This window comes from Chenopodium quinoa, unplaced genomic scaffold (genome assembly GCF_001683475.1).
Source record: "Chenopodium quinoa cultivar QQ74 unplaced genomic scaffold, ASM168347v1, whole genome shotgun sequence".
Taxonomy (NCBI): domain Eukaryota; kingdom Viridiplantae; phylum Streptophyta; class Magnoliopsida; order Caryophyllales; family Amaranthaceae; genus Chenopodium; species Chenopodium quinoa.
Genome location: NW_018742334.1, coordinates 1,006,716 through 1,029,064, shown reverse-complemented (window position 1 = coordinate 1,029,064; position 22,349 = coordinate 1,006,716). Strand labels below are relative to the sequence as shown.

At 34.9% G+C, this 22,349-nt stretch overlaps 1 protein-coding gene across 2 annotated transcripts; it reads right to left on the bottom strand.

Annotated features, from left to right (window-relative positions):
- Positions 1 to 802: 802 nt before the first annotated feature.
- LOC110692897 lies at positions 803 to 5,038 on the bottom strand. 2 transcript variants are annotated; one of them, XM_021869976.1, is made up of 5 exons: positions 4,326 to 5,038; positions 2,252 to 3,088; positions 1,866 to 2,051; positions 1,667 to 1,789; positions 803 to 1,410 (listed from the first exon to the last, which is right to left on the bottom strand). In XM_021869976.1, exons 1-5 carry the CDS (start codon positions 4,446 to 4,448, stop codon positions 1,300 to 1,302), a joined length of 1,380 nt encoding a protein of 459 aa, XP_021725668.1. In that variant the 5' UTR covers positions 4,449 to 5,038; the 3' UTR covers positions 803 to 1,299. The 2 variants fall into 2 exon arrangements, with proteins under 2 accessions (XP_021725668.1, XP_021725672.1); XM_021869980.1 differs by lacking the exon at positions 4,326 to 5,038 and adding an exon at positions 3,168 to 3,438 and having other exon boundaries at positions 804 to 1,410.
- Between the last annotated feature and the right edge of the window lie 17,311 nt (positions 5,039 to 22,349).

The following is a 22,349-nucleotide window of genomic DNA, read 5'->3' as shown; positions in this document are numbered from 1 at the left end:
TTATTGCTTAATTAATAATTAATAATTTTGTTCGTACCATCTTATAGTTAGTAGTTACTCTGTAGCTTTTAAATCTGTATGATTGATTACAAATTGAAGTATATAATTTTCCAACAAATAAGAAGGATACAAAACCGTACACTTTTTTTTTCGCATTAGATAAGCTAAAGAAGTGGTCGATTTACAACACCAAAACAGCACAAAGAGTAAATAAACAAAATTGAAAATGTATCATCAAAAACAGCAAAATACCACATACACATCTTTAAGTTAGTTCAGGTTATTATTCACTTTCCCATTACTCAAAGCAAGAGCAAATATAATATTTTTTGCTTGTCTTCAAATATTCTCTAAATACCCTAATTTACGGATAAATTGATACACACCAATTATAATCGGTTGATTAAAATTTTATTTTGACGTAGGCTAGGTAAATTGAACCTTGATCTAAGTTATTATTTAAAAATTAAACATTTGATTAGGAAGTTTTGTCTTTTAGAGCTGTTAAACTACCTAACTTTTGGAAAAATAATTGAGTTTCAAACTGTTTTATTTTATCTCGTTTATTCCAAGACCCTAAATTTGAATACAAAAATATTATAGCCAATAATTGACAATTGCTAAATTTAAGCAATTTAGCTCAATCATTCACACTATTCTTTATATATTTTTTTCTTGAATGTTTTGTGGAACCTCTATTTAAATTTAAAATTTGAAAGTTGATATTGATAAGATGTTAAACTGAAGTATTTTGGTCTTGAATAGTATCTTGTTTGGCGTTTTTGTTAAAACTTTATACAAGTAGGTAGTTTTGTATTTGTATATTTGTCTTGAATAATGCTCCTTATTCAATTAGATTAAACAAAAAAAAAATCAAAAAAAAATCTCATTTTCAAAAACAAACGAAAATGAATGTAAAAGTTAATTGGTGCACTTAAATAGTCTACAACTTCACTGCTTTATTTACCAAAACTTTAGAAAATTCTACACCAAATCCCATAATATGGGAAAGTACAAGCATTATAATATCCACATATATGAGATAACACAACAATAATTCCTACAAAATTACATTGTTATTTTTGCTCATTCTAAATTGCAAGAGAACTACAGTATATTATCATTACATTGAGTATTATAATATTACTTCAAGAAAATCTATTCCTTAAAATTTATTTATTCCAGAATTTGAAGGTGTACAAACCCTGATCATTTACCAAATGCCTGGCCTTCCACCAAAAATATAATTTGTGTGACTAATTTCATTTAAGACCCTTCTTTAAAGTGTTGTGCTTTCATTCAAATCCAAGATTGAATTTGTTGGTAATTGCATTTAAATGAATTCACACCACTTATATGAGCAAATATATCCGAGGAATCTACCACTTCATCTTCTTCTTTCACCATTACCTGTAATTTTACTTCATACATTAGACGAGACTCCTAACATACCTAATAATAACTCGATCTGAATTACCTATCTCAAACCAAAGTTGTACACGAAATAATTCATACAAATTACGATATAATAATATAACTTATTTAGTTATTTATTTATACACGGCAAATAATTTGACCTGATTATAACCCGATACCACAACTTTGTTTGACACATGACTCAATTTGAACCGACTTGACCCGAACTTTTCAAAGATAAAGAACTTACATCATCATAATCATCATCTTCATTGTTGTTGATATGCCTATTATTCTCTCCAAAATCATCATTCTTTGCAAACCTTCCTCTGACTCGAGGCCGGCTATCAGCCAATGTCTTGCGGCAAGCATACTGTAACAAATTTTACATGTTCATAATCTTTTTCTTCGGAGGAAATTTGCTGAGTAATAAAACAAAAAAAATGAACCTTAATTTTCTTGCTGAAATTCCTTTCATTTCTTTTCTTCATGTATCTATGAATCTTTTCTTTCCTCTGTTCAACAGAAAGTTTGCCAACTTTGTAGGTTGATTCTTCCAAATTTCCTATTTCTGTTGTCATTGGAGCTGAACTTGTTGCTGCACTTCCCAATTGCGAGTTTTCGTTGCTAAATGCCTACAAAAAAACAGTCCAAAACCCAAGAAAACAAGTTAATTAATCTTGTTTTTTTGGTCGATTTTAATGAACATATATAAAAGACGTGTAATTATTGGTTCATGTAGTCGACCCCATCCTTCAGGATTAAGGCTTTCGTGACTTATTTAATCATATTATCTTTTAATTTAATGTAAAAATCGAAAAAAAAAAAAAAATACCTGCATATCCCCTGAATTATAACGAGGCAATTGATCAGGGCAGAAAATTCCACTATTATCTGCTTGAAAATCCAGTTCTTTGGGTTGTAAATCCGATGCCATTAACAAGCTTCCGGCGAAAATACCGGAATTATCAGCGCCTAATCCAGGATTAAGATTCCCATGCAGGAAAGAGCTCATTGAAGGGTCAAGAAAAGAGGTAGTAGTAGCACCTGCTGATGGGTTTAGCCTTAGGAAAGGTGGGATTGATGATAGGCAATCATCCTCGAAAACCGGGCCTAAAGGCGGTGGGACCACCGCCATGAGGGGGAGTGCTATAGGGTCAATTGTGTTAGGGTATTGGTTAAGGCTATTGCTTATTGCAACATCATTTAAGGATAGATGATGGTATTGGTCTTGTTGGGTGTTGTTGGTTGGGTTGAGGTTGTATGTAGGGGTTGTGGAGAAGGGTGGGGAGGGGGAGAAATCGATTGAGGCCGATATGTCATTGTCGATCTCTACTTGGGGGTCGAAGATTATAGAGAGGCCGCTACTGTGGTGGTTGTTGTGGCGGTCTTGAACTAAGGTATTGGCGGTTGTGGTGGTGCTGCCGGAGGTACTAGCATTGGTAGCATTTTGATCATTTTGTAAGCTACTATGTATCTCTAAGTTTTCGGTACTAAACTTGTTCTTGTTATCTTCATCAACTATCGCGCTAGCATAGGAAGAGTTTTGGTCCTCATAACAATAACAATTGGGACTAGAAGTGACCTCAGAATTTTGTAAGGTATCAGTGAACAGGTCGGTGTCACAAAAGTCAAAGATTTGAGCGCTGATGTTGGGGATCGAAATATCATCCTACATCCAATTAAAAAAGAACTAATGTTAATAGAGTGTAAACAAAAAGCTTCTAACACGTTATAAAACTTTAAATCACCTTCAGGTCCTTTGAGTTTCTCATGTTGAATGCTATTTTAGTTTGCGATTGAAGCTTCACCAACAACCTATGTAGAGAGCTAGCCTCTCAATGCCATTCATGCAGGATATATAACACTAAAAGGCAAACCTACGTCTTATGTTCTAAAAACATGTCATGTAGAGTTACTAATAGGCATAACATGTAGTGTTTTTATACCCCTAAATTGCAATGATAAGCAACATCTTTGTCAATTTCTATACCATTCCACATCATTGATGTGTGAACTCACCCAAACAAAGAAAGAAGATTTAATTTCCCTTATAATAACGAGCAAAAAAAGAAAGTTAAGTCCATCAAAATGATCTATTTATGGGAATTAATAGCAACTAGACTACTTATTCACTCTATCTTATGTTCCATGCAATGTGGCAAGCAAATGCAAGAACTTGATGCTTACCAAGATAAGATTAAGAAGCACAATTGTACTACCATTTTTACAAGAAAAAGAAATTTCAAGGAATATTGGAATTTGGTTTAGATGTAGCCATATAAGAAAATGACTAGACTTGGGTGTGAAAATAGAATTAAAAAGGTACTTAATTAGAAAGTCTATTTTATGCCAAAAATAATACTTTTTGTCATTTATTTTGTTCATTTATATCAATTAGGAACATCCAAGTGAGCTACACAAACTAAAAGGATCCCATAACAATCTATTGCAAAGTGAATATATGACTATTAATGGCATCAATACGCTCAAATTGCTCTTACTCATAGCAATAATAATTTGTTTTTATGTATGCTATGATTTTACCATGCTTTTTTTATATTTTTTTATTTTTTTTTTATTTTTTTTTTATTACGACTAATAGGTTTCGAGCACGAAAACACCACCTATTACATACCACATTCATGCTCTTAAAAAAAGTTAGTAGATTAAACTATTTTATCACCTATAAAATGCATTAATTCTAAATATAATTTCAAAAATACATACTTTTCAATATAAAATTAATTATTAATCCATACCTTTAATACGAACAAAATAATCAAGCGTTTGTTAATAAAAATTCAATGCATTGTCATTTTACATGCAACACAAATTTTTTTTTGTAAAAAAAAAAATCAAAATATAGGTAAATAAATATATAAAAAAATGTTAATTAGAAGAATTACAATTAAGGGGCCAGAAATATGATCATCAGTTGGTCGTGATGAAGGAAGAGGAGGAGGAGAAGAGGAAGAATGAGGTGGTGGTGGAGGAGGAGGAGGCGGGTCGATGACATCTTGCAAAGACATGACGATGAACAATCTCTCTTGGCATCGAAAAAACGATCATTTCTTCTCGAGTGAGAAAAGTGTACTAGGGCACATTTGGTTAAAAAAGAATATGTATGTTCTAGTAAAAAGATTCACTATGTTATATGTGTAATGTAAAGAGGGTGAAGAGTGAAATAGAGGAAAACACAAAGCTTCATTAGAGAGAAAAAGAAGAGAGAAAAAAACAAGTAATAAGAACCATAGAGGATTGAAGGGGAAGAAGAAGGCAAATATAGATATTTGGATGGAAATAGGCATGTCCGTACGTGAGCCGTCACCTCCTAAGAACATGCTGTGAAAAATCCTACAATTTAGCTCAACCTTAAATTCTTATCTTATAAATTGTTTATATTTATGTAATTTAATCAATTTTAGGGGGAAAAAGGAGAAATGTTTAACTAACAATCACTTTAATTAACGTTTTGATGACATGGTATTTAGTTTTTGGTGGGGAGTTTTCTTAAATATAGGATGGATTCTGTTAGAGTTGTTTTTGACGTTCTTTTGGTTGAAATTCAAAGGTCTTTCACCTCTTTTTACTCTTGTGGATATTACTTTGACTACTTTTAAGTAATAATAATATAATATCCATTCAATATTTTTTTTTGGTGCAACGCAAATATCCATTCACTATAAAATGCTTTAATGCTTTCCTAAAAAAAAGGTTTTAGCGTTTCAAGAGCCTATTAAGAACTAAGTTTCAAATATGGTAACTTTTTGTATAATATTAGCATGGTATGCCGATCATGTCTTAGCTCAACACATGTACTATTAAAAAACAAGCAACATTTATTGTCGAACCAATCTTGAATTAAAGTTGAGTCAAGCTCAAATTCAACCCAAGTTAAGTTGAGAAAATTAAGCTATTGAGTTTTTAAATTAAGTTAAGATGATCGAAATCAACTAAAAAATTATTAGTGAAAGACGAGGAGTAATAATCATTATATTGTTGTCATCGTCATCAAGAAGCTATGTATGAACATCAATCTATCGATCAACATCATGTCCAATTTATTAGCATCTAATCTATTTAATTGTTTTGAGTTTTGACATAAGCCAAAATAAGTATGTAAGACCAACAAATTAACATGATCTTCTACGTTCATTTATACTCGTATTTCACTTTAATCTTGATAATGCAAGCACTGATGTCATAATCATCTAAAGCATATCTTTGTATTTTACAAGTTGCAACCCTAGCTAGATATGCTTCTACCCTAAACCTACAAATTTAGACCAATTAGAATTCAATAGATGAACATGGGAAAAGCATTAATCCTAAAGGTAATTTTTACAAAGTTCAGGTAGCATATATACCAAGTACGTAGTATATATCATTGACTTGGATCACTAATTCACTTTGGTATACTCCTCTAACTTAATTATACGCAACATCTCTCATCTCAAATTAAAGCTTCAACTGCGTGCCCTTTCACAGAATTCATGGTCAAGTTTAATTTTTCTAGCCCCCGTACATGATAAAAATAGACATCCTGCGTGTCAATTTTGTATTGAACGTAGAAATTAATTTCTTTTATACGCATAGCTAGTATAGGACTATAGGTACACTAAACATATCTAGTTTGAAGTTAGAAAGATCCTATTAAAACGAGACTTTTCATAAGTAAACTAATGTAGTTATGTCGGTAAACTGCATGTACTTGTGTATGTTTATAGGACTCGTGTACAATAAACATGTTGGGATAGACGATAGATATATAAGACCTTAGATACGTATCTATGATTAAAGCTTTTAAAGATTATTGGAATTCATAATACCAGTCAGATCAACTCTCGATCAAAAGGATTTTGCATGCTAATGGGAGACGTAATCTAGCTTAAAGTCACTTTTCTTTTGACAATTGATACTAATAGCTTCCTCAAAGTATATATCTATCTTTAAAGCTTTCTATATACTACTGTATGTTTCAAGCTTATTGGATAACGAAAAGTCCTTTTCAAACTAAGTTTTAAATGGCATTATTTTTTAAGTATTTGTACACATTTTCCTACTGGAAAATACTGCCCAATATGTAATATTTTTATGCAATATATTAACGTTTGCACTACGAGTAGTTTAAGAAAAATAATTAAGAGACTTTATGAGATTTGTTTCAATATACTCCCTAGTAAAAAAAGAAACTTAATAGTTAATACATATTGATCTGATATGTTACTGGTTGATTTTGGCATTATAAATTTATAATATACTTCGAACAGTTGTACATAATGATTACCGTAAATCCATCTTAATCATCATAAAAAAAAATAGTGTCATGTTTCTGTTTCTTTGGGTAACTTCTGGTTGATTTTGGCGTTATTCGTTACAAATCATCTTTCTATTTTTTTATACAATTAACTTCCATTTATACACTGGTGCATGAGTGCATCTACACCTTAAGATTACACAATACATAACTATATTAAGTAAAGTATATTTTTGCTCATATAAATAAGCTTAAATCTTCCAAATGAAAAGAATATTATTATTTTTTGAGACGAAATGAAAAGAAAATAATGCAAACCATGTTTGTCGCTTTTTCAAAACTTCACCCCACCAATCCACCATGCTTTTGAAGTTTTGATTTTACCAAAAGCCATTTTCATTTTGTTCAAATAGAAGCAAATAAAATGATTTTACCGAAAGCAATTTATGTACAAGCACAAGTTCAGTGTCAATCCAATTTAATTTTACAAGTTTGACTCGACTCATTGAAAATGTGAGAGAAGAATAAGATAATTCTTACCTTGAAGAGTGTCTAGAAGAAATTGATTAACCCATAACTTTCAAATCACGAGGTCAAATTCTTACCACTAAGATTATGTTCAGTTCACTTAATGGTCTTATTTGAATTATTTTTTTTTCTTTGATATAATTTGATCTAATTTTCAAATTTGACCAAACTTTAACAAATTTACACTAATTGTTCGAAAAAAAATATCATCAAATGAGATGTCGTCGTGAGATTTGCATGTAATTTTCAAACATGAATATTTCATAATTCTTTTAGTTACGAAATTAAAGATATGTAACTAACGACAAATAAATGTATATAAAATCTTAAAGATTTTATTTGATATGATATAGTTATTTGATCGTCTTTAAAGCATGTAATAAGTTGAATTGTATATAATCTAAGACAAGTTTTGCATGGTGACATTGAGACAGAACTAATTTAGAATAGCAATAACTTTTTTCCTAAAACATTCCAATATATCTAGACTCTAATCATATAAGTGATCACTGTTAATTTCTAGGGCCGAAGGAAGGAATAATACCACATTAGTCATTTCTTTGATGTTAAATTTGACGATGCCAAAGTAGCTTATCTGATGATTAGCTATATCAGTCTTGACAAAATCATGAGCATATTAGATCGATCATATTTGTTCACAACCTTAAATCCATAATTATAGTACATTACAATTACATGGTGTGACAACTCTCTAACGAACGGGAGACGTATATTTGCCTAGAATCGAAGGGACGACGACAACTTAAGAACACACGGCAATTCATCTACGAGTAAGCCGTCTTGTGACACTAATGCAGGGCTTCTAAGTGAAGATTCAATGCAAGTGATCGATTTACTTTTCAACTCGCTTTCAAATCAGATTTGCTTATAAACGACAATTTGATCATATACAGAGTATTTGTCAACATGTACCAATTAAGTTTACGAGTTAGTGATCATCCTCCATCAATTATCGACACACAGATGTACACAAACACAATATATAATACTAACGTGTTACATACGTGCTACGTTAAGGCAAGAGAAACTATTGCCCCTTACCAGGTATAGGCCCCCCCTGTCCAATACCCTAATAAAAAAATAATATTTGCAAATTAAAAAAAAAAAGATAAAATAAAATTGGGGGGTAAAATGAAAAAGGGTTGGGTAAAAAAAAAGGAGGAGAGAGAAGTTACTTTCCCCCATTTAGTTGCTGCTATTCCCGTGAAAAAACAGTCGATCGGCGTCGGTGGTGTAGCTGAAGGTAGCTCAGAGAGGGGAATTTGGCTAGAACTTCCACCTAAATTTGGAAATCCACCTTAATCGGGGTAAATAGTTGGGTAATCCATTTCTCCATGAAAAAACACTAGAGGATTAGATGGAGTTCTAAAAATGGCATCATAGCTAGTGGCTATTCACCCGAGGTCTGGAGGAGATTCCAAATATGGTGGCTATTGATCAAAAATCTCGAGGGAAAATTGAGCTCCCTTGTGGAACGATATTAAGCGCAAAGCTCTGATCTATTTCCATGGAATTTGCAAGCTCTTATAGATAATATACAAATCAGGTAGGATGATTATTCATCTAAGCTTTGGATGTTTGGGGTTGAAGTCGACGACGAAAATTATTTGGCAGTCATAACTATTATTGATTTTACACAGTTATTGTTAATTGTTATATTGTTATTTTTTATTAGTATACTGTTATTTTTATTAGTATACTGTTATTGGATGATTAGTATAATTAAAAAGTTATTTTATTTATCTGTGAATCTGGGTTTATATGCTTTCTGTTTTTTTGGAAATTTCATGGGTTTGATTTAAATGTTATCATTTTATAACTTGGTTTAGGTTAAGTTTGTACTGTTATTGTTAATTAATAAACTGTTATTGTTGATTGTATACGTACTACTACTATTGATTTGTATACTGTTATTGGACATCCGATAGTGGTGGTGGTAAAGCGGTGCAATAATCTAAACCATCATGTAATTGATGAAGAAGATGATGATGATAATGGTGTTTTCTTTGGTTTTGGTGGTGGTGTTAATGGAGGAAAGCGGCAATGACAGATTGACAACAGTGGCGGTATCTTTTCCAAAAGTATGAGAGAGAAACTACTTTTTATTACTGTCAACTCATGTGGTAACTATTAATGAAGTTACTATCCAATATATGTTGAATGACAAATATACCCCCAGGTATTGGGCATGAGAGTCCTTACCTGGTAGTGGTTCATCATGCCTCGTTAAGGCAATGGTATGATTTAATTTCATGGAGTCAATTTTTGAAGAAAATTAAACTTCCTAGCTTAGTGCTCCAGCATCCGTGGATGATGTTTACACAAAATTTAGTGTAACGCAACTTTATTGAAAGCGAAATAAGAAAAAATTACTTTCTATCTTATTCTAATATAAAAATCATGTCATGATATGTTTCTGTTTACAAATATAAGTACATCACATCTTTATTTAAGGAATCATTAGAGAAAAATAAAAATAAAAGTATGATCTTGCTTACCCAAGGACGAATCATATCTTCAAACTTCCTTGAATGCAAAAGGCATATTGGTCTTCTCTAACGTGTCGACAATTTGTGGATAGAGAGCACAAATTTGCATGTTGCTGTGATTCTTGTTTTTGAATTTTGTTCTGATGAAGATACTTGTTAAATGTTTTGCTCATAATTAGCCACTTAATTAGGATGCATGGGAGTAATTAAATTAATTTATTCATCTCGTTTGATTATTTAAGCTTATCTCATTTTCTCCACGATTATTATAAACAATATTCAGTATGGAAAGTCCTAACTGTATGATAACTACGTACTAACTAGTTGTTGGGCACAAGTGATGTCCCATGTTATTATATATTTACATCTATAATAATTATTGTATAAAATTCATGATCCATCCAATGCTCTTGTTCTATTGATATAGAATGTGTCAATTTTTTATTCTCTTTGCAATTAAAGACACGCAGTACGGCTTATAAGCTTAATTCAATGGTTACTTTTTTAATGTTTTAACTGTGAAATCAAGGTTCAATTCTTATATATACAATTCAGGAGGTGGCCTGATCAAGCCTTCTGTGAGAATGTTTGCAAATTACGGAGTACCTTATAGGAATTAACATGTAGCACTCGAACATGCTTGGTGCATTGGTGCTGAAATAGCTAGGTATAATATTGGCAAGGTAGCGCAATAAACTAACGTATGTAGCCTGCTAATTGCAATGTTGATTCACCTTAGTCAAAAGCCAAAACCTATAAACTAACTTTTTGTTGGTTCTCTTCCTTTGCATCGACTATCTTTTAAATAAAGAAAATTCTGAAGATATTTTATGCACCAATAAAGATCAAGAATCTGTATGATAGCTTGATAAGAAATATTATCTAACGTTGCCGCAAATGCTTACTAACCCGGTACTCGTACATGCATCATGTGCGCTTGTATGTCAACTTGGTGCTAGTTTAATCTTTTAATAAACCTACACTTACATTTGCCTAATCACATTCACGTATTTAGCATTAAATCGAACTTTAGTTTGTTCTCATCTATACGCTACACAATGTAATTTCATTTCCGAAAGACAAATTAAGGTTAATTTTAATTGTGTTTAACTTTAAATCGACCTTTTTGTTGGAGAATAATATATAAGATCTCCTTTTTTGCTATATTACATGATCATATGGGATTGTTTTGTGACTCTTCCCTAGCAAGATGAAATCATTTACGAATAGTGCGCCTTTATGCTTTGATGATGTGCCATTTTTGAGCTTGCATTGGTGCTCTCGCAATCTAGGTCGATATGGCTAGCTTTGTCCAAACATCAAATTTGCTCCACTAGCACATATTGCGTCCTTGATTGATGTATTTTGCAAACATGAATTACTACTCAATCGGATCAATAGTACTTTCTGACACGGATATTGTGTTGTAATAATCAACAACATGCCTTCTGGAGATAAGAAAAGAGTACAGTACTTCATAAACAACAAGATATTATTGTGAAAGATCGATTCTTTAACAAAATATGTTGTATAACACGTAAACTATACATTATGATGAAATCAATTGAGATAATTAATCATTCTATCGTATAGCATTAGAATTATACACACAAAATATTTGTGCCTGAATCAAATCAATATGAGTTATTATACTACAACTAGAAGGGAAATCTTCAATCTTGCATGTATTCTTGACTAGTTCCGTCAAAATTAAGTATAGACAGCAAGAATCAGTACTATTTCTAAGGATAGGGTATTTGCCCTACCAAATTCCAATGAATTACTTCGTATATCAAGTCTTGTAGGCCAAAAAAGGGGGCAATGGGTTCAAGACTTCAAGGGCTCAAGGCATAATAAAGATTCATTTGTCTGATATCTAGCTTGCTCGTTTTTTTCTTCACTAGTTGAGCCATCGCGCGCGATAGCCCAATAAACACGGATTATTTGTGAGTAATGATATTGTTAAATAGATGGGTTGTACTGATATAATTTATTTTGTGTGGAGTAGTAATTCGTCTCATCAGGTTATAAAATGTAGGAAGTGATAGTTTACTGATTCGATATCGTTTTTGGTTCCGAGTATCCATGGTAGCACATACTTTTTAAAATCCAGTGAAAATTGTAATTGTTATTCTAGTTTGGTTCTTTTTTAGCGTTTAATACGCAAAATTATAATCCTGGTAAGGTAGATTATGGTTTCGATATAAAAACGCTAAGAACTTTGTGTTATTTTAATTATATCACTTAAATATTAGTTGTGCTAATCGTTTTGTTTTATATCCAAAATTTGTGCGCTTTTACAAATTTAGCAACACAAATTTATATTAAAAGTATTACTAACACATGTGTGTGTAGATATTGTGTATGTAAGAAATGTTATGAATTACGAATTAATAATGAATTACTCTTTTAAGAATTGTAACTGTACGTACAACTATAGTATATATATAAGATATGATCATCTAAGAAGTCGAAAAGCTGTACTTGGTCTAGAAAATTTGTAAAGAAGTTGAAAAGTTATAATTTGTAACTCATAAGTTCTTTTATTGTTTCTAGATTTTGTCATGACTGTTAGACTTCCTCTATTTGGTCAGTTGAAATCCTCTTTTGCGTGGTGTATAAATTTTGCTCTGCTATGTTGTCTTGTCTTTCATTTTCCTGTCTTTCCTTTCCTTTTTTTTTTGCTTTATCTTTCCTTTTTCTCTGTTTTTTTTCTTCATCTTTCCTTTTTCTCTGTGTTTTTGTGCTTGCATCTCACCAACAACAATGGCTAGCACTGATAGTACGACAACTTCTGGCAAAGTCTTTGCACCTCCAATCTGGAAGGCAAATCAGGCTAGGTCACAGGAGCAGAATGTTGCAAGTTTTCGAGTCTATGTTATGAGTATGGAAATGAAGATGGACAGTCATCTGAAATTGCTAGAACAAGGAATGTCAAAAGCGGAGAGGACTGAAGAAAAAGGAGAACCGAGCAACAAGCGCAAGCGAGGAATTGAGAGGGATGATTGTGGAGAATGGTCGGTGATCATTGTTGAGTCAGAAAGTGATGAAGATAAAAAGAAAAGCAAGAAAGGTGGTGAGACAAAAGATCATGGAGTGGAAAGTAAGGAAAAAGTTGAGATCAAGGAAGATGCTGAGAAGAAAGCAGGAGATGCAGAAGAGGGTGGTGAAGAATCTGAAGAAGACGAAGATGAATCTGAAAAAGATGAGGAGAGTGATAAAGATGGGTAAAGTGATGCGGTTTCTGATTCTGAGACTGAGAGGATGGAAAAAGTAGTTGCAGACCCAGAGGATGAGGAAATTGAATCTAGGAGCAATGATGATGGTGATAGTGGTTCGGGCTCTGATTCTGGGAACTGTGTGGAAGGAAATCGCGAAACAAGTGAAGACTCTTCTATGTTTCGTATGAAAATTTCTGCTTAAAAAGCTTAATGTGAAAGATTGAGTTTAGGAGTTGTTTTTTGCTTATTTTGGGAAGGTTGTTTATGGATAAACTTTTGAAATGCTAGGATGATTTTAGAGTTTCATTGGTTTTTTTTTGTATATATATTAGTTTATGCTTTGAAAGTCTGTACTAATGAAGGTTTTGTAAATATAACTATTATGTTTGATAATGGTTTGTATTTTTTTTGGGTAGTATAATTTTGATAGTAGCTAGGCTGTATCTGTTTTTGAGTAAAACCTTTATTTTAACTCTGTGTTTAATTTGGGATGAACTTATCTGCATTGTATATGTAGCCTAAACAGATTTTTGGGACTATTTTCTAGATGAGCAAAGGAAATATTTAAAGGTTATATAAGGGTCTAAGTAGGAGGTTATGATTAGATATGTGGATATCTTTTTATTTTAACAAAATTAGTATGTGATTCATGAGATCAATGGGTATGCTGAACTTTTATAAGAATGTGTAATGCTGTAAGCTATGCAACTATGCCAATTTAGGGAAGTTGAGATAATGGTGCTCGATTGGTATAAATTATTAGGTTTGCTTTTAAAGTGCTGCACGATAAGCTATATATAAGCATTTGGACTACTAAACCATAACAAGCATTTATACTCAAAATAATAAATGTTTTGTTTCTGTGTGTAAGTATTTAGGAAAATAGGATTTTGTAATTATTGGTATTGTTATATTTTATGCTTTGCTTTATATTGATGTGAGTCAGCTATAATGCCTATGTTTTGTTGCTAAATTTTTCTACCTTATGTTGCTACTTATCAATCAATGTTGGGTCGATGATTTGGATAAATGCGGTAAAGAATAATAGCGTATAAGTTATATGATTGCCAAAGTAAGATAAAGAAGATAGATTGAAATCTTTAACCATAATAACGCATCACATTATCCTGATAGCATAAGTAGAGAGCCACTAGTTACAATAACTGGCATACAAAGCCTAATTCTTCTAATATTCTAGATACACAGTACTAAGCAAGTAGATAGCAAAATATTATGTTAAGATGGAGTCTTATATGAAAATAAGTGCTATAGTAGACTTGTTCTTATATAAGTTCATTATGTCTGATGGGTTCCGTGGCCTATCTAACCAATCAGACAACAAAAGGTAGCTTGGTGTTGTGTAGGAACAAGCATTTTTACAAGGCTTGTTCCTTTCCAAGACCATAGCCTTCAAAAGGTTTAACCATAACCGATATTGTTTTTATACATGTGGTATTATTCAAAGACAAGCAGGCTGATCATACTTGTCTTTTATAATAGCCACTTGATACATAATACCTACGCATATTCTTAATAAGTAAGTACATAGAAAAAGATTCAATTAGTGAAGTTGTTACCCAACTGATCTTTCCTGACTTTTTTTTTTCTTAAAGGTCATCAGAGGTGTCATCCTCAAACACGAGGGCTCGTCTTTTGCTGTCATTTTCCTGCTTTATAGTTACCCTTGCTTCAGCTGAAATGGTGTCTGTGTCGTAGGCAACACCTTTGCCCTTGAGTAAGGTAGTATAGGTTATAAATGCAACATTGGGTAATAGAATCCGATGACAGACCTAGTACCTAGTCCTTCAAAAGGGTCCATGCAGGAAATTTGTATGAAAAAAAGGTAAAGAGTACACGTACGTCTTGCCTCCTCTTCAAGCAGATGTTCAGCTGTGTGAACACTGCAAGAAGATACTGGATCAGGTTGTGATTGTAGCTGCTGCCTTCCTCCTGCAGACATCTTTTTTAGACCCTGAGTCCATCCACAATCACCATGTGGAAAAAGCAGTGGATATTGTAGAGGATCATAGCAGCCGTAATAGTGCATAATTCTATGACACGATTTGTCTCTAGCTGAATCATCATTAAGTGCATAGTCTTCTTCAGATAAATCACCCTGAGATGGATTGTGCTCAGATGGATTTTTTTTTTGCCGTCACCAAAATATGAGGATTGTTGGACTCACTGGAAGATGTATTTTCCGGCCATATGACAGCAACCTCATCAGTAGAAGGAGCATTGTACACGCGTTGATCTGGCACAGTCGTCTTGTTTATCAAAATATGTGTACTTTCTGTAACTTGGATCTCTCTTAGGGAAGAACCTTGCATAAGGGTTTATCTTGGCGATTTCCATCAGAATAGCTAATACATCCTCTGCCTTAGCTCTGGAAAACAACCTTGTCGTTTTTGTGCTTCAAGCTCTCTATCGTAAAAATAGAGCTGCATGTATTTAGGCCCTTCTATTCCAGGAAGTAAATAGGGAATATAATGATATAGCTGACCATGTAATTTAAAAACATAAATTCCTTTTTTGGTCTTAGCATCAAATTTTCTGCCCAATGATGTAAATGCAAACATGTTGTTATACAAACGCATGTATTGCCTGAAATGTTTAGCATCTTCATCCATAGAGGTCAACAGCCTCACAAGCTCTGCAGGGTACTCATTTACTGCAATCCTAACTTCACCATCACCACAGCAAAAATGGGGTGTTTCAAAAGAAAATTTACGTGCTCCACACTTAGAACACTCAGTAGGAGAAGCAAGCTTATAGGGTTCTGCAGGTAATTTGCCACCAATTGCTGCATTAGGAATTCCTGTTTCCATTACACATTTCCAGAAAATTCATATATATATACATATATATATATATCTTAATTGTAATAGACAATACAAATATAAAATATTTCTACATCTCTAATATAATTGGTTAATATCAATAAGAGTTCACATGAGATTAGATATAGACTAAGTTACTTGTAACAGGCTGCTTCGGTTTAGATGTCTTTGGACGCTTTGGAGCAGGAAGAGGCTGCAACCTAGAAAAACAACAGTAGCATAGTGCACAATTACTATATAAGCTATTTGTCAAAGTATAAAGAAACCTTTTTGTTATAATCAACTAATATATATATAAGAGAAATCACCCTAATATATGAATAATGTTACTGGAAATCAGTTTTCAGCATGCATATACCTTTCGATTTCATCTCGAGAACCAGATTGTAGACTCTTAAGACGTTTAGTGTAATATCCTTTTGAAGACGATGGCTCTCTTAATAAACGATCTATAAATTGATTTTGCAAATTTAGAACTCTAAGAAATAAATTTCAAAAATGGAACTATTTAAAAGGATAGATGATATGCAATAGGCCATACTCATATTTGAAGAAAGTATGATTTGCAGCTATCATACCATAGCACCACAAGAACACAAACTGTAATGCATCGATCCTGGTTACCAGATATAACACAGAATAAGCAACTAAACCACAACAGTTCGATTAATAATATAATAAGTGAGCAACGCAAAAAAGAGCAAAGCTAACTGCTGCATTTCTTCCAAAATTAAACAATATTGCAAATAGAATTGATAGAAAAACATATTCGATTAGCTCCATTACAATAGTTCAGCAAATATTATACAAAAACTTAGGTGTAGAAATGGTTTTCACAGGAGCATTCCTACACATTGTCAGTTGACATGATCCTAATACCACACTAACAAACAGGACATGTTTTTCTAATAATTCTAGTGATAGAATAGTGACCCAGCTACATCAGCTAGCAAAAGTATCCAGAAAATACAACAGCAGCACCACTAAGTTCCAGGCAACACTAAAAGCACCTATTTCTTACGAGCAAACTTCGCACGCTTAAAATAACCAGCTAAATCCTCTGGCACAGGAAAGACTGACACCATCTTACAGCCATCATCAGCAACAGGAGATGTCTCAGCATATATGTGTCGTAGCAGCCGCTTCTTGGGAGGCAGAGCAGGTGGGATAGACACTGGGACCTGGAACTCCTGTCCAAGTGGAGTGAGGCAATCTTGTTCAACAAGAATGGTCGAAGGTTCCAGTTCTTCCTTAATTCCCAGCACACGTTCCTTCACGCTTACATAGCTCTCCCTCTCCAAAGTAGATAAGATGGCATCAAATCTAGCAGCCGTTACCTTATAATTAGCATCAACTATGACAAGGTTAAACACATCGCTAAGATAGTCAACAACTTTTCTAGCCAAACTCTGCTTAGCTGCAGCTGCAGTCCGACAATACTCACTAAATAAACACCGAAAACCAATCCCTTCTTTATGAGGCATGACAGTAAACCAAGAAGTATACTGATCAGGACCATGATCAATGGTTTCAATGGGAGTGCACCTTATCTCAACAGCCCTAAAGATTTCCCTTAAAACAACAACAAAGTCAACTACAATCTTCTTATGATTCTTCTCAGCTTCGAAAGAAAGGTCCTCATACATACAAACCTTATGTTCCTCCTTCTCAATGCGTTCTAGCTCCTCCTTTTTGAACCAAAACAACTGACCACAACGATCATACATTTGCTTCCTTAAATAAGTCACATCCTCAACAACTATTTCATATTTCTTCATAAGATCATAAACGGCCTTCCTAGCAGCAACTTCACAAGACTCCTCTATACTGCTAGTATAACCACCAATGTAAACAGATGCAATCGGACCGCAATATGTCTGAACAACCACATAAGCAATGCTCCCTGGCTCATCAACAAACTGGTAATCTGGATCAGGAAAGTTCAGGTACTTGGTAATTTGCTTCAAAAGAGGACGAAATGGCATCATTACTTGTGTGGGTGGCAAGTCCATGACCTGTAAATACAGGTGTAAAATTTCAATATATAGGTTCACATTACTAACCATAAAACACAGGGCAGCTATAAATATTTTTCTTCTATAAAAATCCCTTATACTGTTCTATAGCATCCAACAAACCTATGATACAAACCCTATAAGAGCATCTGAAAACAACAACAACAAACACACACACTGAATGTTCTTCTCTATGATAAAAGGCACTTATGTAACTGAATACATAAATAGCCACAACCTATAACCTAAACAAAACATTTCCTATGAAATAGAAGATTTGTCATCCAAAGTAGCCAAGGGCTAAAACAGCCAAAAATTCTTTCACTAACCTATATCATGATAAAAACAACTTGAAAAGCAATTCAACGTATTGAATCACATTACATAACACCAAAAGAGCAGATTAACCAGCATATTGCATCAACAACTTTGAAAAGCCAAAAAAGGAACCCTCCCTCCCAAATAAAAAAATCACCTAATTTACCCCATAGACACCCCTAATTCTCAACACAAACACCATATCTCCATACTACATCTACATCCCATAACAAGATCACATAGATCAGCACCAAAGCACAACAAAAGTCCAATCAACGACCATAGTCTCCCTCTTAAAAAAACACCTCACCACCATGAATGCAATCATCTAACCACAAATAAGCAGGACTCAGAGTAACACACTCCTCTCCTATCATCACATAACATCATTCTATAAACAATACCAAACTAAACAGACAACGCCTTTAACAGCAAAGCACATGAAATAAGCAATGAAAACATCTAAACTAGACATTATACCCCATTACAACCTCAGAGTATATTCCATAACAAAGCAAGAAAAGAACATTAACAACTCATTACACAGACCAAATCAAAATCGATTCATAAAAGAGCAACAAAATAAGCACTTTCATCAACACTAACATTATACTTAATTAATGGAAAAGTCCCTGCCACAATCCTGTAATTTATGGAATTGTCTCGTGTCATGGATAATCAAGATCCTGGTCCATTAGATTGTTGGCAGTAGTCGTATTCAACATGCTAATGTAATAGTTAACAAGGCACATATGCAACAAATGCATTTATCCGAAGCACTTAGAAGATTAAAGTTACCTGATCTTTCTTTGTTCACAATTATAAACTCTTTCCTGTCAATTTCTCTCTAGTCTAGTCTAGTAGCATCAAAAGAAAGAAGAAGAAATAACCAAACACAACAAAGAATGCAAATGATAGGCAAGCCACAAAACCCCCTCTCTCTGTATATATATACATCTTTTTTTCATCAATAAAAATACACATAATAGTACAAGATAGGCAATCTACAGTCCTAAACACTATTCCCAGTCAAAAAAACAAAACCAATAGCACACTCTAATAATCCCTAAAAGAGGGAAGACCACATTTCTACCAATGACCCCTCTCATAGACTGGATTGAATCTCACCTCCTATGCTAATTAATCCTCTACACTAAGGCATAATACAAACTGCTCTAAATTATACATACTTATTTTCAAAAGAAGTGATCAATATTAAATTAATCACTAATTTAATGACCAACTCCAAATAACACATGGTAAGCTAATACAACAAATGCTGAATCAGCAACTCCAAATCATCCCTTCCTCCACCTTCCTCTCCAATAAACCCATTAATTCACTAACATCCCATACTGAACATAATTATTCCCGTGCAAAATAGGTATAAAATAAACTAAGGAACATATTTACTATCCATTAACTAAGTCACTTCGTTAATTCACACCAATGATAGCTGCATCTTAGCCCATTAATTATAAATTAAAATAATTAAGGAACTTGTTAATTCACACTAATGATAGTTGCATCTTAGGCCATTACTTAATTCACTTCACTAACTATCACCAAAGAATAGCTGCAACTTAGGCCATTACTTAATTCACTTCACTAACTATCACCAAAGAATAAACCTATTATAAATTCTAAACCCAAGCCAGGCCTTTTTGGATGAAGAGTCAAAGCTGGAGAAAAGAAAAACCAAAGAAAAGCCTAAAAAAAAAGGGGGGAAAAGAAAGTGAGGGACAAAATCGGAAGAACACTGTAGATTTCAAATAGTGCCCCAAACTTCTGGTTTTTAAAAGGGTAGAGATTGTAGTATACTGTATGTATAAGGCTTAATGATTAACACGTTATGTAGGTCTACTCTATGTATATGTAAGGCTCAATTAATTCACCAATAATGAATCATTGTACATTTGTACAATATGGAGTAATTGTAAGTCTTTTATTTGCTTTCCACTAGCCCTTATCAATTTTTACTTCACTCTGGTCAAATTAATATATGATAATTGATTATAATGTTAAAAGTTATATAAAAACTCCGTTTCATATTATGTGCAACATTTTCTAAAAATAGATGCTACACTTTTGTTTCGGGGTTTTCTGATGTCCTGCGGGAGAATTACAATTCCGAGACTGGAACCGGACGCCTGTACCTGCAAAACAACGGAGACTCCTGGTAGTGGGAGCTCCGCCTCCAACGGTCAAGTTAGTACTTGATTAAGGAGTAATTAATGCGGAAATTAAAGTGATTGGGTCTCTCTAGGTGAGAGTGTTTAATGTAGGTAATCTGCTTTGTTAGCGTGATCAGCCTGTTATCTCTGTGTAATCAATGTAATCAATGTGTAATCCCCCCTTAATGAGGATTAAGGGAGGTATTTATAACCTTGGGAAACGTGCCAATCCTAGGTTTAGGTTAACCTAGGGCTGATTGGGCTTCCCTCGGAAGTTGGGCCTGGGTGGCCGGTTTCTCCATTAGGCATGGAGTATGCCACGTGTCATGACATAATAGGTCCAAGGTGGACGAATAAGCGCGTGCCACGTGGCAAGCCCTGACAGTTCCAACTGGGGGACACTTGGCAGGACCTGATTGGCCCACGTGGCGCATTCCGATTGGTAGGAGCAAAATCCCCTAATCATTTGCCCCTCACAGGTGGCACGTGACTGGTCACGTGTTACCTGTGACAGGTGTCGAACTGTAACAGGCGACGACCTGCTACAGGTGTCACTCGGCGAAGGGCCGAGAGATTCTCCCGCACAAATTTTGAATTCTGGAAGTGACCCTTCGCCTTCTCACTTCGCCTATATAAAGGAGTGTTGGGTTCAGTCATTGTCACACTTGAGAACTTTGTGAGAGAACATTCGGACCCCTGAACTTGCTCTGACATTTTAAACTTTTCTGCCTACCGCCTGCTCTGACAAGCCGTCTGCAAAGGATTTTCAGAACTTCATCAATCGTCACTCGTTCAGGTAACTGTCGGTTCTCTTACTCTTAATTTTCTTTTTATTTTATTCTTTTTTTTTTTGAAATGGCACCACGGAAGCACACGACACGACCTAGGTTAGTGATCAGTCGGTCACCAGGGACGGCTGAATCTAGGACTAGGAGTGCCGCCTGCCCTTTTCCGGACCCATCTTTGCCCTTTATACGAAGTCCGACTATATCTGTGTCTATGCAGAGCATGATGGCCAGAACAAAAAAGACTGCCCGGATCTCAAATTCAGACGGCTCCTCCCGCAGGGTGCCGATTAGTGAAACATCTGACCAGGCGCCAGATGTGGAAGTGAAACAAAGCGGCTTGAAAGCCGGCTGCTCTGAGGGAGGAATCAAAGTGACCCCTTCACATTTCTCAGTTGACAATTCTTCATTCTCTCCTGCTCCTTTTAAAGGAGAGGAGGCGGGCCCCTCCGGGAGAGGGGAAGAGTCGTCCTCTTTGGACTCGTCAGAGGACGATTCCGAGTCTAGCTCTTCTGTCCATGCTTCTCTGGACACAGAAGAGAAAAACAGTCGCCTGCAAGAGGCGAGGCTTTCTCACGCAGTTGAGAAGGGGGACAATTGGGCGGAGCCATCCGCCTCTTACCGAGAGCAAAATACCCCCTACTACTGCACGGTACCCCAGGGCCGGATCACGGCCATGCAAGAGAAAGTGGAGAGCTTTATCGCAAACCACACAATGGGCCCCGACTTTTTAGTGTTTGTGCCGGATCTAGAAGACACAGCCGTCTGGCCGGCTGGTACCAGTTATGATAGCGCCTGCTTTGGCTGCTACGAGGCGGCCATCAAGGCTGGGCTGCGCTTCCCACTACATCCGGCTGTTCAACGGATCTTGGATGGGTATGAGTTGGGGTTATGGCAGTTAGCCCCGAACTCCTGGGTCAACGTACTCGGCTATGTGGTCGGGTGCGAACTGCACGGGGTGGAGCCGAGCTTCGAGGCTTTCGCCCACATGAACTATCTCAGCCGGACCCCTAAGGCAGGCGGTACCGGCTGGTATCAATTGACGAGCCACAGGGGCTACCTCATGACGAGAGGTAAAGCAAACAAATGGAAGGACTGGCGGTGCACCTTCTTCATCATTGAGAGTTCAGACACGGAGCTGAACAAGCGCCTCAACAGGTGGAACAGGAATCCGCCCCTTCTTGCAGGCGGCCGCAGCATGCCGCCTGTTCCCCCCAAGGCTAAGAAAGAGATCCTAGATAAAGGACTCTTTAAAGTAAAGTCGAGGGTCGACTCTACTTCA

Coding starts and splice junctions, on each gene's coding strand:
- LOC110692897 (XM_021869976.1), bottom strand. CDS start 4,448: ATGTCTTTGCAAGATGTCATCGACCCGCCTCCTCCTCCTCCACCACCA. Junction 3,089..4,325: donor ATATTTCTGGCCCCTTAATT/GTAATTCTTCTA, acceptor AATTGGATGTAG/GATGATATTTCGATCCCCAA. Junction 1,790..1,865: donor ATTTCAGCAAGAAAATTAAG/GTTCATTTTTTT, acceptor AATTTGTTACAG/TATGCTTGCCGCAAGACATT.